This window comes from Dunckerocampus dactyliophorus, chromosome 15, assembly GCF_027744805.1.
Source record: "Dunckerocampus dactyliophorus isolate RoL2022-P2 chromosome 15, RoL_Ddac_1.1, whole genome shotgun sequence".
NCBI classification, from domain to species: domain Eukaryota; kingdom Metazoa; phylum Chordata; class Actinopteri; order Syngnathiformes; family Syngnathidae; genus Dunckerocampus; species Dunckerocampus dactyliophorus.
Window position 1 is genome coordinate 15093779 of NC_072833.1, and position 14577 is coordinate 15108355.

At 40.6% G+C, this 14577-nt stretch overlaps 1 protein-coding gene across 3 annotated transcripts in view; it reads left to right on the forward strand.

Annotated features, from left to right (window-relative positions):
- The window catches only part of lrch4 (leucine-rich repeats and calponin homology (CH) domain containing 4), a 31915-nt gene that overhangs the window by 16812 nt on the left and 526 nt on the right, over nt 1–14577 (forward strand). Inside the window, exons 4-18 of one of the 3 annotated variants that reach the window (XM_054753936.1) lie at nt 10–115; nt 205–451; nt 525–621; nt 2282–2399; nt 2476–2585; nt 2659–2711; nt 5099–5266; nt 6483–6551; nt 10382–10436; nt 10518–10581; nt 10655–10756; nt 10834–10910; nt 10982–11119; nt 11212–11289; nt 11444–14211. In XM_054753936.1, coding sequence (XP_054609911.1) covers nt 10–115; nt 205–451; nt 525–621; nt 2282–2399; nt 2476–2585; nt 2659–2711; nt 5099–5266; nt 6483–6551; nt 10382–10436; nt 10518–10581; nt 10655–10756; nt 10834–10910; nt 10982–11119; nt 11212–11289; nt 11444–11665 — 1704 coding nt within the window. In that variant the 3' untranslated portion in view covers nt 11666–14211. Of the gene's footprint in view, nt 1–9; nt 116–204; nt 452–524; nt 622–2281; nt 2400–2475; nt 2586–2658; nt 2712–5098; nt 5267–6482; nt 6552–10381; nt 10437–10517; nt 10582–10654; nt 10757–10833; nt 10911–10981; nt 11120–11211; nt 11290–11443; nt 14212–14577 lie in introns of those variants that run through there. The other 2 variants (XM_054753939.1, XM_054753938.1) reach the window with 2 other exon arrangements.

Below are 14577 nucleotides of genomic sequence, written 5' to 3' on the forward strand. Positions count from 1 at the left end.
CACTGTCAGGACGTGAGCTGCAACGAGCTGCAGTGTTTACCTGCAGAACTGTGCCAGCTGGAGTGTCTCCGGGACTTAAACTTGAGGAGGAACCAGCTCACCACTTTGCCTGAAGGTACGCACAAACCCAACTGAATCATTACATTGAAATACAATCTTTATGTCGCAGAAGGAGGTCAACATACTTTCTTCACCTGTGTGCAGAAATCTCAGAGCTCCCACTAGTCCGCCTCGATGTGTCCTGCAATCGCATCACCCAGGTGCCCTTGTGCTACCGCCACATGCGGCACCTTCAGAGCATCTTACTGGACAGCAACCCACTGCAGATGCCCCCCGCACAGATCTGCTCCAAGGGAAAGTACCACATCTTCAAATATCTCAACATGGAGGCCTGCAAGAGGAGCCAGGAGGAGCTGGAGAGACACCTTCGGCCCACCGCCTTCAACAGCTGGTCAGTGACTTTGCACAGTACATCAGTAACACTACGACCCTCATGGTACTAATGAGTAATGTGCATGTTGCAGTTTGTCAGATCAAGAGCTGTTCACCAGTCAGTTTGGAGGCCTAGACTCTGGTTTTAACAGCGTTGATAGTGGCAGCAAAAGATGGTCTGGAAATGAAGTAAGTCAACAGTACACACACTATTGTTGAACAAGCTACTGCATATCTGCCAACATGTACGCATTTTGCGTAATTTGGCATGCATTTTGACCCTTGAATACTATGGATGCCAAGAGACACCCAACTCACGAGACGGGATGAAACACGAGATTGGGTCCACTAGAACGAGACGAGAGTTCAACCTTTTCAAATTATAAGAAAAGCACAATCGGAAAAATATTACTGGATAAACAAACTTTTATTTAACGGAGTTACAAAGCAATGCAGGAGAGGAGCATTTTGATATGTTTACTGTCCCACAAATTAACCGTACACAATATTATGGTCAACATTTTTTTGAGACCAAATGAACCACTAATGTTATGATATAATAATAATAATACATCATAATAATGTAATATTACCCTTTAATATGTCATCTTTGACTCTTTAAAGTTGTGGAATTGCCGTTTGTGACATATTCTCTCAAAGGCAAGGCGTACAGTCTGCCAAAAACTTTTGCTCCTCACGCTATGCTATGCTAGCGGCCCCGCCTCTCCCCACAGAGACAAATTGACTGTATGACTGACAAGAGGTGTCACTCCATCTCATAACGTCTCAAGCCATTGGTCAGTGAAGCTTCTAGGTGCTTAACCAATGCACAGAGTCAACTCTCTTCTTGTTTGGAGGCGAGAGAGGAGGAAAACCAACACTCGTGCACATAGCAATATATGGAGGTCCGTAAAATGTTCAAGTTCACTTTCATTTATTGTTTGATTAATGTATTTATTTATTATCGCAAGACATTTTTTTTTTCTTCGAAGGCGATATCTCATCACGTTTTGATCTCATGAGATCTTGTGACACCCTTATTGAATACGCTTCGCTCCTTTCTAGGTACACATTTTGTTGCACCTCCCCCTGCAAACTGCCGCTTCTCTTCCTCGTGTGACATGCACCTCCAAAAAATACACTGACCGTAAAGGCTTTGATGGTTGGGCTTTTTTTTTTTTTTTACATAATTATTTCCTGTGTGTATACAACTTGTTCAGAAGGTGTACGGCCCACCTTTGAGAACACATTCTCTGATCAACATTTGCAATAAAAGTGACTGTTGGAACACACCGATTCCAGTTCCCCGTCTGTCTTTCATTACCATTGCTAATTACCATCGACGAGAGTTGAGGTTGCTTACATAAGTTGACATCCCGTCATTCGCTCAAACTCGAACAGCTATAAAAGCAGGGATGTCCAGAGTGCAGGCCCACGTGTCGTTTTAATTCCGCGGCACATTGTTTTAATTAAACCAAAAAGAAACAGCAAAAACGAGGTAAAATAAATCACGGGCACCAAGTATAGAGAAAGAGGGTTCTGGAGCTGAATCTAATCTAATTCCAACAGTCACTTTTTATTGCAAATGTTGATCCGAAATTGTAGGAGAATGTCAATGTCAAGCTTGCAGGAGGGTTTGGAGGGGTAGGAGCGAGCAGTGTGTCAGAAATATAGACATTTTTAAGGGCGTATGAATTACTTCTTACTTTAACCATTCGTGAGCAGGCAGAGAACGTAACCCCCGTGAAAAGCGGGGATCTACTTCACTGTAAACATTTCTTTAAGGTTGCCAGGTCTGTTACTGAAGTAACAAGTACTTCCCTGACTGTGTACGTGTGTGTGCCTCCAGTCAGCAGATGACTTCTCAGAGCGTTCCCTCCGCATGTCTGAGGTCAGCAGAGACCAGAGAAACCTGGAGGAGGAGAAGGAAGAAGAGGAAGATGTCTCTCTTCTAGAATCTAACAAAGGTGAGAGCATCTCGTAGAAGACATTTTGTCAGACAGTAGAATAGAATAAAAAGTCTCCATTGTGCTTTATTTGCAGTCAATGGCCAAGCGGAAAAGATGGACTTCATTGACAGCAGCGTGACAGAGGAAGAGGATGACGAGATGAAGACGGACCCCCCTACTCCTCCTCCCGAGGTACATCCACAGGTACGTGTGTCACTCTGCTCGATGTGAAGCTTCTTGCACAACTTCCTCTGTTCATTGTGTCAATGATTTCCAGCGGCTGAGGGAGAGAGTGTCGCCATCCCACAATAATGACTCCACAATATGCCGGTTTGTAACTTTTTTTAATAACCTTTTCTCACTGTGTCATGCGTGTGTTCCAAGGTCCCCTGATCCAATATTTGCAGAGCTGGGGAAAGTCAACAGAACATTATTTGTCAGTCAGCTAACTGTGGCCCTCTGTGCACTTTTTCAAAATACCATTCAGTGTTTCCCACAGGACCGTAATCTATCTGTGGTGTGGGAGGCAGTTTACATTGTGGTCAAATTTTTTCTGATTGTAAAGATAATGTACACGTAGGGCTGGGCGATATATTGATATTATTAATACATTGATATTTCTTTTAAGCATGATATCAAAAACAAGCATATCGTTCATATCGATATAGACTCGATTTGCGCTGTAACCCTTGGCTTGTCTCATTCATCTCTCTGCACTGTGTGAGCTCCTGCCCCACCCCCCTCCGTGCATGCAGGAAGTGACAGGAGGTGCGGAGCAGAAGCCTCACTGAGTCTTCAATAAACATGGAGGCGACAATGTGTCAAGAAAAAGCAGTGGCTCAGTAATTTGGGGGTACTTGGAAAAAGTGACCGTCACGTGCAGAAGCACTACAATCTTTTTCAACACTTTAAAACTTTGCACAAAATCCAGTCCAAGTGTTTGAAGCGGTGGGCTGAAACACCACAAAGCTCCTGCCACAACATAGCAATGAGTGCGTGCTTCTTTTTCCTGTTGCGTTCCTCATGAAAGTGCAAAGTGGTGTGTTATTACTAAAGCAGTGTCCTATCACATGGCTAAAGATATGGTCCTCGTTGCAACAGTGAGAAAAAGAACGGATTCAAAAACCTGCTGAAAACAATGGACCCACATGTCCTGCGAGCTTCACAGTCGCAACTTTTTAGCACAAGCTCTACCACAAATGTACAAGGTTGGTGTTCCTGGCCCAAAATCTTTAAAGAAATAAGGACATGCTTATGTCTTTTAAAAACGTTTACCTACAAAAATTGTACCATTCAAAGTAAAGTTTTTTTTGAGTTGCTGCTGACATTTAAAAACGTCCTCTTAAATGGGGTCACTTTATTTCGTATTTTGTTTTCTTGTGCTTTTGGTAGTAGCTGGGGATTTGAGCATAGCTAAAGGTTTGTTATAAAGACGGTTGAAGATTACATTTTACTTTTTCTATATTTCAAAAAGAAAATAGACTATTTCATTTTAGCGGCTATTTTTCTATAAGATTTTGAAAATTTTAATAAAATAACTTTGTACGCATATTTGGCTTTGACTTTAACTAAACTCATTTTGTGGAAAAAATATTGGGATATATTTCGTATACTCATATTCAACCTAAATATATCGAGATATGAGTTTTGGCCCATATTGCCTAGCCCTATGTACACGTCATTGTACATCTAATATTTCACTATATGGATGAACAGATGCGTTGTAATGCGCACCACAGCTGACTTGGCTGGCTTCTGATTGGCCAAAATGCACATGTCAGCTGTTGTATGCGCAACAGCAAATTTTTTATCGGCCCACAGCATGTTGTATAAATACAATTACAAAAAAAAACGCAACAAAATGGGAGCAAAAGAGCAAAAAGCTGTAATGTAAGTAGAAAGACACGCTGACATGTAGGCAGCTTTTTTTCTTTAAATTTAAATACACACCCATGAATTGTAGTTTTTTTGTACGTGTTACACTCACTACAGTGACTCAGGCTACATTCGCACTGCAGAGTATGATGCCCAATTCGAATTTTATGTTAAAATCAGATTTTTTTTCTGTGTTATTCATATTACCAAAAAATGACGTGTCAATGTGACGACAAAAGCACGACGTCACACCCATTTCCGTGGGTCTACGGAAGTAAAGATTGCTGCAGTGTGTGCGCTTCTCGGCACATTTGTGGCAATTTCAAGGATTTTGTTCAATGGGAGTCAATATTTTCTTAACCAAATGATCTTGCGTAGCGGATTAAGAAGAAAGAGGTCAAGAATTTTGGCTATAGCAGTTTGTGGAGAACTTGCTGTGACGTCGTTGTGAGGAGCGCGTGTGTGGCAGGAACCGTGAGCCGCTTCACTGACACTTTTTAAAAAAGATTTTCGGATGCCTACGTCAGTGAGTACTTTGACAGTCTCTGTAAGCAGGGCAATATATACTGTACGCCTTTTGATGACGTATAGGTCGAATATATGCGACCTGACCGTTCATCCTGCAGTTGCACTGCATACGAATGAGGCCTGAGTCGCATTTGAAAAATGAAATTGTGCTGTTCAAACTGACATGAAAAAATCAGATATAGGTCACATATGACCAAAAAAATTGGAATTGACCTGCAGTGTGAATATAGCCTCAGTCTTCATCCAAAAGGGTGCAGCAAGTAAAAAAAAAACGAAACAAAAACAAACAAACTTTAGTTCTCTATCTCATACAGAGCCACTGTTCAAGTGGAGGTTGTCCTACCCTCGTCGCCCTCGCCACTGTCGCCCTCGCCACTGTCGCCCTCCAGCCCCACCATGGAGGAGCGGCGCCGGCCAGGCACGCTGCTCATCTGGCAGGAGCGAGAGCGACAACAGCAACAGCAGCAGGGAGAGAAGGCCAGGTAAATCATAATTTCCTTGGAATCCTTGCTAGCCTCTCATATTTCATTGCGTCACAAAGGTTCTTCCAGAAAGCCTTGTGTACTGTATTGTCTGGACTATAAGTTGCACATTTTTTCATGGCTGGTCCTGCAACTACGGAGCGACTTACATGTTTTTTTTCACACTGACAGCCGCGAGAGGGCGCTCTCGGCTTGTGTGCCAATATCTGCTACTCCTATCACTCCTGTAACACTGAAAATTAACAATGTAAACATCAACTTATAAAGACGACTGAGAAATACCGAACACAAATGCCCCCTAAAAGAAAATCATATTCTGTAGATTACAAACTGCAAGTAAACTAGTTATGTTGTTTAGGCTATCGTTGTCTGAATAACTGTTACGTTACGTTAATACTACCACCTCTTCACGTTTGGTCAACAGGTGCCCATTTAGCCTGTTATTCTCCATTTTATTATTACTATAACATGCCTTTCAAGATGAAATGTTATTCTTGGTCTCTGATTTGATCAAATAAATTAATAATTAATTAATAAAAATTGTTAATAATTAAATTAAATAATGAATAATAAAATAATGTTTGGATAATTTTATTGTAGTCATTGAATTCAAATTCAAACTACAGTACAAGGACACTTTATTAAAAGTGAAAGTGTTTTTAGCTGAAGTCACACTTATCAACATTTATTATCAACATGTTGGTATACTATTGTCAAGCAAGTACAAAAAACAAATATAGGGAAGAAAAAAAACAAAAACATGACTTTTACAAAAACAACAGTTTCATAATCATAATCTACGTATACTATTGCTCGATATTTTTCTATTACATTTCAAAATATTTTTGAATCTCGTAATTAAAGTACAAACTTACATTCATCATCCATACTATTCCATAGTTTTACCCCTGTAAATGAGATGCACATGCTTTTTTTTTTAGTAGTTTGTATCTTCGTACATAGTACATAATCATATTGCTCTATATTTTTCTATTACATTTCGAAATATTTTTGAGTCTCGTAATTAAAGTACAAACTTTTTTTCATCATCCATACTATGCCATAGTTTTACCCCTGTAGATGAGATCCACATGCTTTTTTTTAGTAGTTTGTATCTTCGTACATACTATATAATCATCGCGCAACATGAAGTAGACAGTAGAAACTGCTCTGGTCTGCCTGTCTTATCTAATTATATGCTGCTCTATTTTTGCAGTTTGCTGAAGGCACTGAACAAAACAGGAAGTCTTGTGGCCTATGCGCCTCCGACAGGAAGTTGCTCAGAGTAAGATGTGTGAACAGATTCAACATCACAAGTGCTTCCCATTTGAGTTCAAATTACTGTGTTCCTATATTAGTTTGACTAGGATTTAACATTTATTCAATAAATTATAATATCTTTGAAAAGTTGATTTTTTTTTTCATTTCAATTCAAAATGTGAAACATGCACAGAGGTCCTCGGTCTACGAACGTGTTCTGTTCCTACGAAAGCATAAATTGACTTTTAGTGTAAGAAAGAACTTCATTGACATTTTCACATTCAGAACTAAATACCTAAATGAACACCTGAGTTACTCACAATGTACAGAGTACACATAATCATAAAAAAGTATTAAATACAAGATTAAACAAAACAGTAATTAAAATAAGTATAGAACTGCTTGCTTTTATCCGCGTGTTTGTCTTGCACACTGGAAGGACCGTTGCAAGGGAGGCAGGGACAGGCTTATTGGAGGAGGAAGTCTGAATAATGAGACAGTAGACTGCTTACTGTCCAAGATCATAGGAGCAGATCCTTTTACTGTACATGTTCAAACATACTGTCTTTAACTTTGATGGAGGTGACGCCATTTGAGCGGCTTGGACTGGGCATATAGCCAGTGTTTCTAAGTTTTTTGGGGCATTTTTCAATGTCTAATTTCACTTGACTTTCCTTTCCAGCCTACCTCATGCTCGGGAGACATTTTGAAAGGAAAAAAGTTAATTAAAAAGAACAAATATGACATCCTTCCTCAGTGTTTTGTCGCACGCTACATATTCTTCTGCCATGCACACGTAACTAGTTCTTGTTTTCTCTTTGTGCAGTATTCATTTGTGGAGTAAGTCGTAACACGAGGACCGCCTGTATTAAAAAGATTCTCTACAGAGTGAAATATTTCAAGAATGTGTTTCATTTTGTTATAATTTTGATCAGAACTTAAGAAACCCCCCACATACACTATCAGATGAAATGGAAAAAAGTGCCAAAAAAGTTCTATATTGTAAACTACTGGTGTCACGCTCTAATCAGCAAATGAACTGAACAGTAGTGGGAAAAAGTGAATCCTGGTTTCTTATTTTTTGAATGTTTAATATCATCAAACAAATGTAAATGTAGTCAATGACAACACAACTGAACACAAAATGCAGTTTTTAAATGAAACTTTTTATTAAGGGAGGAAAAAAAATCCAAACCTACATGGCCCGTGCGGAAAAAATGAACAAACACCTGAGATTAATTGAGATCTATCAGTTTGAAAAAGGTTATAAAGGCATTTCTAAAGCTTTGGGACTCCAGCGAACCACAGTGAGAGCCATTTTCCACAAATGGCGATCACATGCAACAGTGCTGAACCTTCCCAGGAGTGGCTGGCTAACCAAAATTACCCCATGAGCGCAGCGACGACTCATCCAAGAGGTCACAAAAGACTCCACATCAACATCCAAAGAACTCGCTTTCCTCAGTTACGGTCAGTGTTCATGACTCCACCATAAGAAAGACACTGGGCAAAAATGGCCTACATGGCAGAGTTCCAAGACGAAAACCACTGCTGAACAAAAAGAACATTAAGGCTTGTCTTAGTTTTGCCAGAAAACATCTTGGTGATCCCCAAGACCTTTGGGATAATGATCTGTCCCTGACGAGACAAAGGTTTTAACTTTTTGGAAGTTGTGTGTCCCATTACATCTAGCGTAAAAGTAAAGCCGCATTTCAGAAAAAGAACATCATACCAACTGTGAAATGTGGTGGTAGTGTGATGGCCTGGGGCTGTTTTGCTGCTTCAGGACCTGGAAGACTTGCCATGATAAATGGAACCATGAATTCTGCTGTCTACCAACAAATCCTAAGAAGAGAAGAAGAATGTCCGGTCAGCTGTTTGTGTCCTCAAGTTGAAATGAACTTGGGTTCTGCAGCAGGACAATGACCCAAAACACATCAGCAAGTCAACCTCTGAATGGCTGAAGACTTTGGATTGGCCTAGTCAAAGTCCTGACCTGAATCCTATTGAGATGCTGTGGCATGACCTTTAAAAAAGCGCTTCATGCTGGAAAACCCTCCAATGTGGCTGAATTACAACAATTCTGCAAAGACAAAATTCCTCCACAGCGCTGTAAGAGTCTCATTACAAGTTATTGCAAACGCTTGATTGCAGTTGTTGCTGCTAAGGGTGGCCCAACCAGTTATTAGGTTTAGGGGGCAAAAGTAGGTTTGGCTTTTTTTTCTCCCTGAGTAAAAAGTATAAAAACTGCATTTTGTGTTCAGTTGTGTCATTGACTAATATTTAAATTTGTTTGATGATCTGTGTGACAAACATGCAAATAAGAAATCAGAAAGGGGGCAAACACTTTCTCACACCATTGTATGTGTGTGTCTGCTGAGAAAAAGTCTGGCCATATGTACAGGTGGTGCCCGGTTTACTGCATTTGGTTTTCCATGGTTACGTACTCACTGCCGTGAATTATTAATACTGTACAAACAGAAAAAGAGAGCTAGTTACCTACACACAGCAGAGTAATACGTTGGTGAATTAATACATTAGTGGACTGGCGGAGTAACGTGGTCGTGTCGCTACACTGAGAGGAAGAATGGCACTTTTGTTCTACTTAGTTGAAGTGCTCATGACAAAAAAACAAAACAAAACCAAAAAACACGAAATGAAAATACTTAATAAAACTTTTTTGTCATACTGCTGTCATCCGACAAATGAACAAATATAAAATACTAGTGAAAGCGAGTTTTCTGAACCGCTACCATCTTGGCTGTGACGTCATGTCACCAGATTCAAACACAGCCATGAACGCACAACAAAGCCAAGAAAGTGACATATTCACAACAACAACACATGATTAACATTCACTGGTATTGTGTTGTGATGAGTATGATATAACACAAAATATCCAGCACAAGTATGTTGTTTGACCGGCAGTGATTGACACTGACAGCGCATGACGCGCCTTTCCAGTCGAACGTCTTCTGAGTTTTTGACTTTTTATTTACAGTATATGACAATATATTGCAATCTACTCATTTCTACTTCCTTGCATTGCTCCTCACAAGGCTACACACTCTTGTACGCTGTGTGTATGCTAGTGGCCCCGCCTCCACCCACTGAGACAGAGACTGTATGACTGACAAAAGGGCTCACTCCTTTCATGCCGTTGTTGTATGGAACAAATGTGCCAGGGTACTGAAAGCAATGCACAGAGTGAACTCTCTTCCTACCTGTTTGGAGGTGGGAGACAAATCAGACATGCATGCACATGGCAATACATTGAGACTGGCAAAATTATCCAGTTGATTTTTATTTAAGTGATTCATTTATTTATTATATTATTTATAATCTTAGTGCCCACGAGACGTTTGTTTTCTGAACAAAAAAATCTTGTCATGTTTTAATCTTGCGAGATCTTGTGACACCACCAGTATTTTATATGTCCTTCCTGTGCTCTTGTGTACAGTGTGAGTGACTTAGGTGTTCATTTAGGTATAAGGTCCGACGTACACCAAAAGTCGACTTGCATCACATCTAGGAACGGAACTCTTACATAACGTGGTGACCACCTGTAATTGAGGACCCCTGCTGTAGTGAACTCCATGCCCGAGAGAGTTAAGACAGTGCTGGAAAATAATGGTAACCACACAAAATATTGACACTTTGGGCACAGTAGGAGTGTACTCATTCTTGTTGCGAACGGTTTAGACATTAATGGCTGTATGTTGACTTATTTTGAGGGGACAATAACATAAAATATTTGTAGAAATGTGAGGGGTGTACTTGTTTTTGTGAGGTACTTTATATTAGTTGAAAGTCATCAATGTGCTGATTTGTAATTTGTGCTTTGTGTCCCTTTAGTGGTACATTGCCAGTGAGCAGCGCATCCCATCGTGGCTCCCGACCGAGATGTGCAGTGAGTAACAGTACATTATATTTCTATGAAGTCCTTACTCAAACACACTTTCAATAAATTGTTTATTTTCTTAATTCTCAGAGCACTGAACACATTGTGTGTTCTTCATCGACATTACTTATCCAGCGCTCCAGGAGCAGGACAGGTACTGCAAAAACACGCACGCATTGCCAAAATATGACAAAGAAAAAAAACAAACTAAAACGGACGTCTTCCAGAAGGACCATCCTCCCCAAAGACGTCTCCTCCACCCGCTCAGAACCAGAAACCCAACAGCTTCCTGTTCCGCACGTCATCTCGCAGCAACGTCAGACCTACAGGTATACGCAACACAAAGCAGCACTTAAGTTGACAAAATTGCTTGGGCCCTTCTAAAGTCTTCCTGTGACATCCTCAGGTTTGTCCTCAAGTGAGTCTCATGCCACAGTTCGCTCGCCCAAAGAAGAGAGAGCGGAGGTCATGCAGCTCCGCAAAGTAAGACGACTTACGGTATTTCTAAACTTTTCCCATCATCCCGTGTTCTCATTGGTCTTGTCACCTCACAGACGCTCGAGACACGGCTGAAGATCACCTTGCCGGAGGATCTTGGGGAGGCGCTGTCCAACGGCACAGTCCTCTGCCAGCTGGTCAACAGCATCCGAGCTCGCTCAGTGTCTATCATCCACATTCCGTCACCTGCTGTGGTGCGTCGATCTGCAAAGTCCACCTTAGCAGACCACTACATAGCACACCGTCAAAACTATTATCTAACATATGATGCTGTCTCGTCTTTCAGCCAAAACTGAGCTCAGCCAAGTGTCGACTCAACGTGGAACACTTTCTTGTTGCGTGTCGCAAGCTGGGCGTCCCCGAGGTAATAATGATTACATATTCTGCTTTCTAACTGGATAATGTGCTACTGTTGCTACTGTTTGGACGGATGTCTTCAATCACACCAGTCACCAGTCCAAACTTGACGCTTTTGTCCTGCTAACAAAACCTCTCATGTTTAATGTGTGTGTCCCCAGATGGACATGTGTGTGTGCTCTGATGTGCTTCTGTCTAAGCTGCCCAATGTGCTGCAATGTGTCAAGGCCTTGCTGGCCCTGCAGGAGGAGGGCCCAGCGGATGACCGCCCCCTCAAGCACTCCCTGCCTTCGTCATCCTCGCTGCTGTCCACAGATTTCCTGCTCTTCTACTGTGTGGCCATGGTGCTGCTCTACGCCCTCTACTGCTACCTGCTCACTTAGGCTACATCTCATAATAATAATAATAATAACTAGAACAGCAGTGTGACAGTACCGCGTTGCTGTTAAAACAAAACACAATGAAAGAAGGCACTACACTGGAACACAGCAGGTTAGCCTTGAAATGCCTTAGCCTAGCCTAGCCTAGCCTAGCCTAGCCTAGCCTGCACATTGTAATGCATGAAGTTCTTTGATACAATTCACTACGACACATGTCAATTACATATTTTTTGACCATGCCAGATAAAAAAAAAAAAATCATCTTATTTTCCTTGAGTGTTTTAAAATACCATTGGCATGTAGTACAGTGACAGGCAACATTGAGGACAATTTTTTTTTTGGGGTGGGGAGACAAGCACACCGTGTGCATGCTTGTATGCTGACCTGAAGCTGAACTGTGAATGTCTACTTTATTGTGAACATTTTGACCCTTCTAAAACAGGTGTGTCCAAACTTTTTTTCCATTGAGGGCCACATACTGAAAAAAATGGATGTGGAAGGGCCATTTTGATGTTTATATATATTTTTTGATTTAGTAAAAAATGTTAAAAAAAAAAAAAAGTTTTATATATTTAAAAACAAAGCTTTGCGTTACTAGTTGTAAGCATCAACAAGTAGCGGGCAGTGCATTTGGTACCTGGGCCTTCAGTGGGGACGTAACGACGACTTAATCCACCTCTCAATATCACCACTATCATGTCGCAATTATACAAACCATCAATAACATACAAAACTGCAATATAACAAGGCGTGGTATTACAGAGAGGCGCATTTCGTATTCGAGTTGTACACCACTATTACTAAGCACAAAACCCAGTTAACCCTTTATCGTCAAATACCAATACACCCGAGTTACATTTCTGCTCGTAACTTTGAGCATTACCTACCACCAATCACTGGTGGAAAACTGAATGAAAATTTGGGGATCTGCCGAATGTAACAAGCATCAGACAACTCCAAACCTCTACACTACAACATCATCTGGAGCAGTTCAGAGTCAATATTTACTGTATGATAACATGAGAGAAAACAAAAAAAACCTCACCGGTCTGGAAGTGGCAACAAACCCTTTACTGGGCTGAGACAAGCTAGCTAGCTTGGGGTTCGCCAACCTCTCCTTATGATGTACAGATTTTATGGAAAAGTCCACCTTGGAAATGGAATGAATGAAATCAAATATTTTTCCTGCTCCATCAGCCATTGTGAGTGTTATATTGTGCTAATCACTACAGACTTGTCGAACTCTGATTGCCCTGATCAAACAATCAGAACGGAAAAATGTTGACACTACTGTGTGTCATCAAGCTGGCCAATGAGGCAAATCTGAAGTGTGATTGGTTAAAGAAACAGCCACAAAGCACAAACATGTACTGAAAGCAGTGCAGCCAAGAGACATGTTACTAAAAAAGATTAATAGTGGGAATGAATTAACACAACTTCACAGAACAAATACTAGATTTTTAAGTTGTAAATGTAGGTCAATGGCCAATAGAGACTTAACATTGTGCCTTTTTTTTGGTTTAATTTTATTTCTACAATGTGCCGTGGGGCACACTTTGGACACCCCTGTTGTAGAACATTTAACACAACGAGACCTAGTGCCTCTTCATAGATGCACCACTTTGACCCTGCTATGCCCGCTGTGAACAGCAGAGGGCAGGGTTGCTGCATCAAAGGCCCAAAAGGCTTAGGAAAAAAATCCTTTTTTTTGTTTGTTGTCCAAGCTAGGAAGGTACAAACCACGCACGTGTACATACATACATATATATGTTTGTTTTTTAGGGTTATCAGATGACTTTGTATAAATGTAAACAGGTGATTAAATTATCATTTTTTAATTTATTAAGAGTGTGGTTTCGTTAAGAGGGCTTCACTACATTTAAAAGTCAATGAGGTTGAAGCTTTTTGAAATCCATCTGGACTCCAACAGGGAATTAATATCTAATATTCAGGCTTAAAATAACAGATTTTTTTTTCAACATTTTTTTTTTTCCAGCAATTGCATGAGTTCAAAAAATGATCGATTCCCCAGAGGACTGTTACTTGACACTCTAGTCTGCCTTATTGCACATAAACAAGTATATAATAAACTCTTCATAGAAACGTTAATAGTGTTTGTGGATGGAATTCTAGAAGCCGTGACAGAAGTGAAGCATTCTGTAAGATGATTTCCTGCATTTGTCAAGTTGGCTGCTGTTTTTCTACTGTTTGTATTTCTGTCTTTTTTTTGTATTTCTATCGGCCTGCTATTTGCGTAACTCTACTGTTTGAATACAAATGTTTATTTTATGAAAATCAAGCCTATCGCTGGTTTCAACTGAGCAGAAATACAGTACAATACAGTGATCTTTTATATTTTATACTTGACGCCCTGGTTTTTTTCAAGTTAATATATAGTTGTTTGCCTCTTCTCCCCTCCCGTTGTAAAGAATTTATTAAAGGCAACTTTGACTTTGCCGTTTCCTCACCTGTCTGCTTGCATGCTTTATTTGGCCTCGTGAAATCATCACGTCCAATGACTCAATTAAACATTAAGCCTGGTAACACAATTGGGTTCTTTTAGTCTCTGTGTAATATAGTCTAAACCAGTGGTTCTCAACTTGTGGGTCGCAGAGCCATTCAGTGGTTCGCGGGTGCCTCCTAAAAAAAATAATGTAATGACCCAATGAATGCACCTCACGTTCTTGTATGCACTATTCGCTTGCTACACTGCCGCCGTGAGGTGCAGGCCAGATTTCTGAGTGACTGTCAAACTTGATTGGGAGAGGAAGGACATCAAGTGGAGTGTGTCGTCCGTCCAACACACTTGCTGATACCTGCTGGAGAAGAGCGTGCTATAGACATCTCAGAGCTGCAGCTCACATTGTATAGACAACAGTCCCTTAAAATATATGCTAGATGAAAAGTTAGGTGAA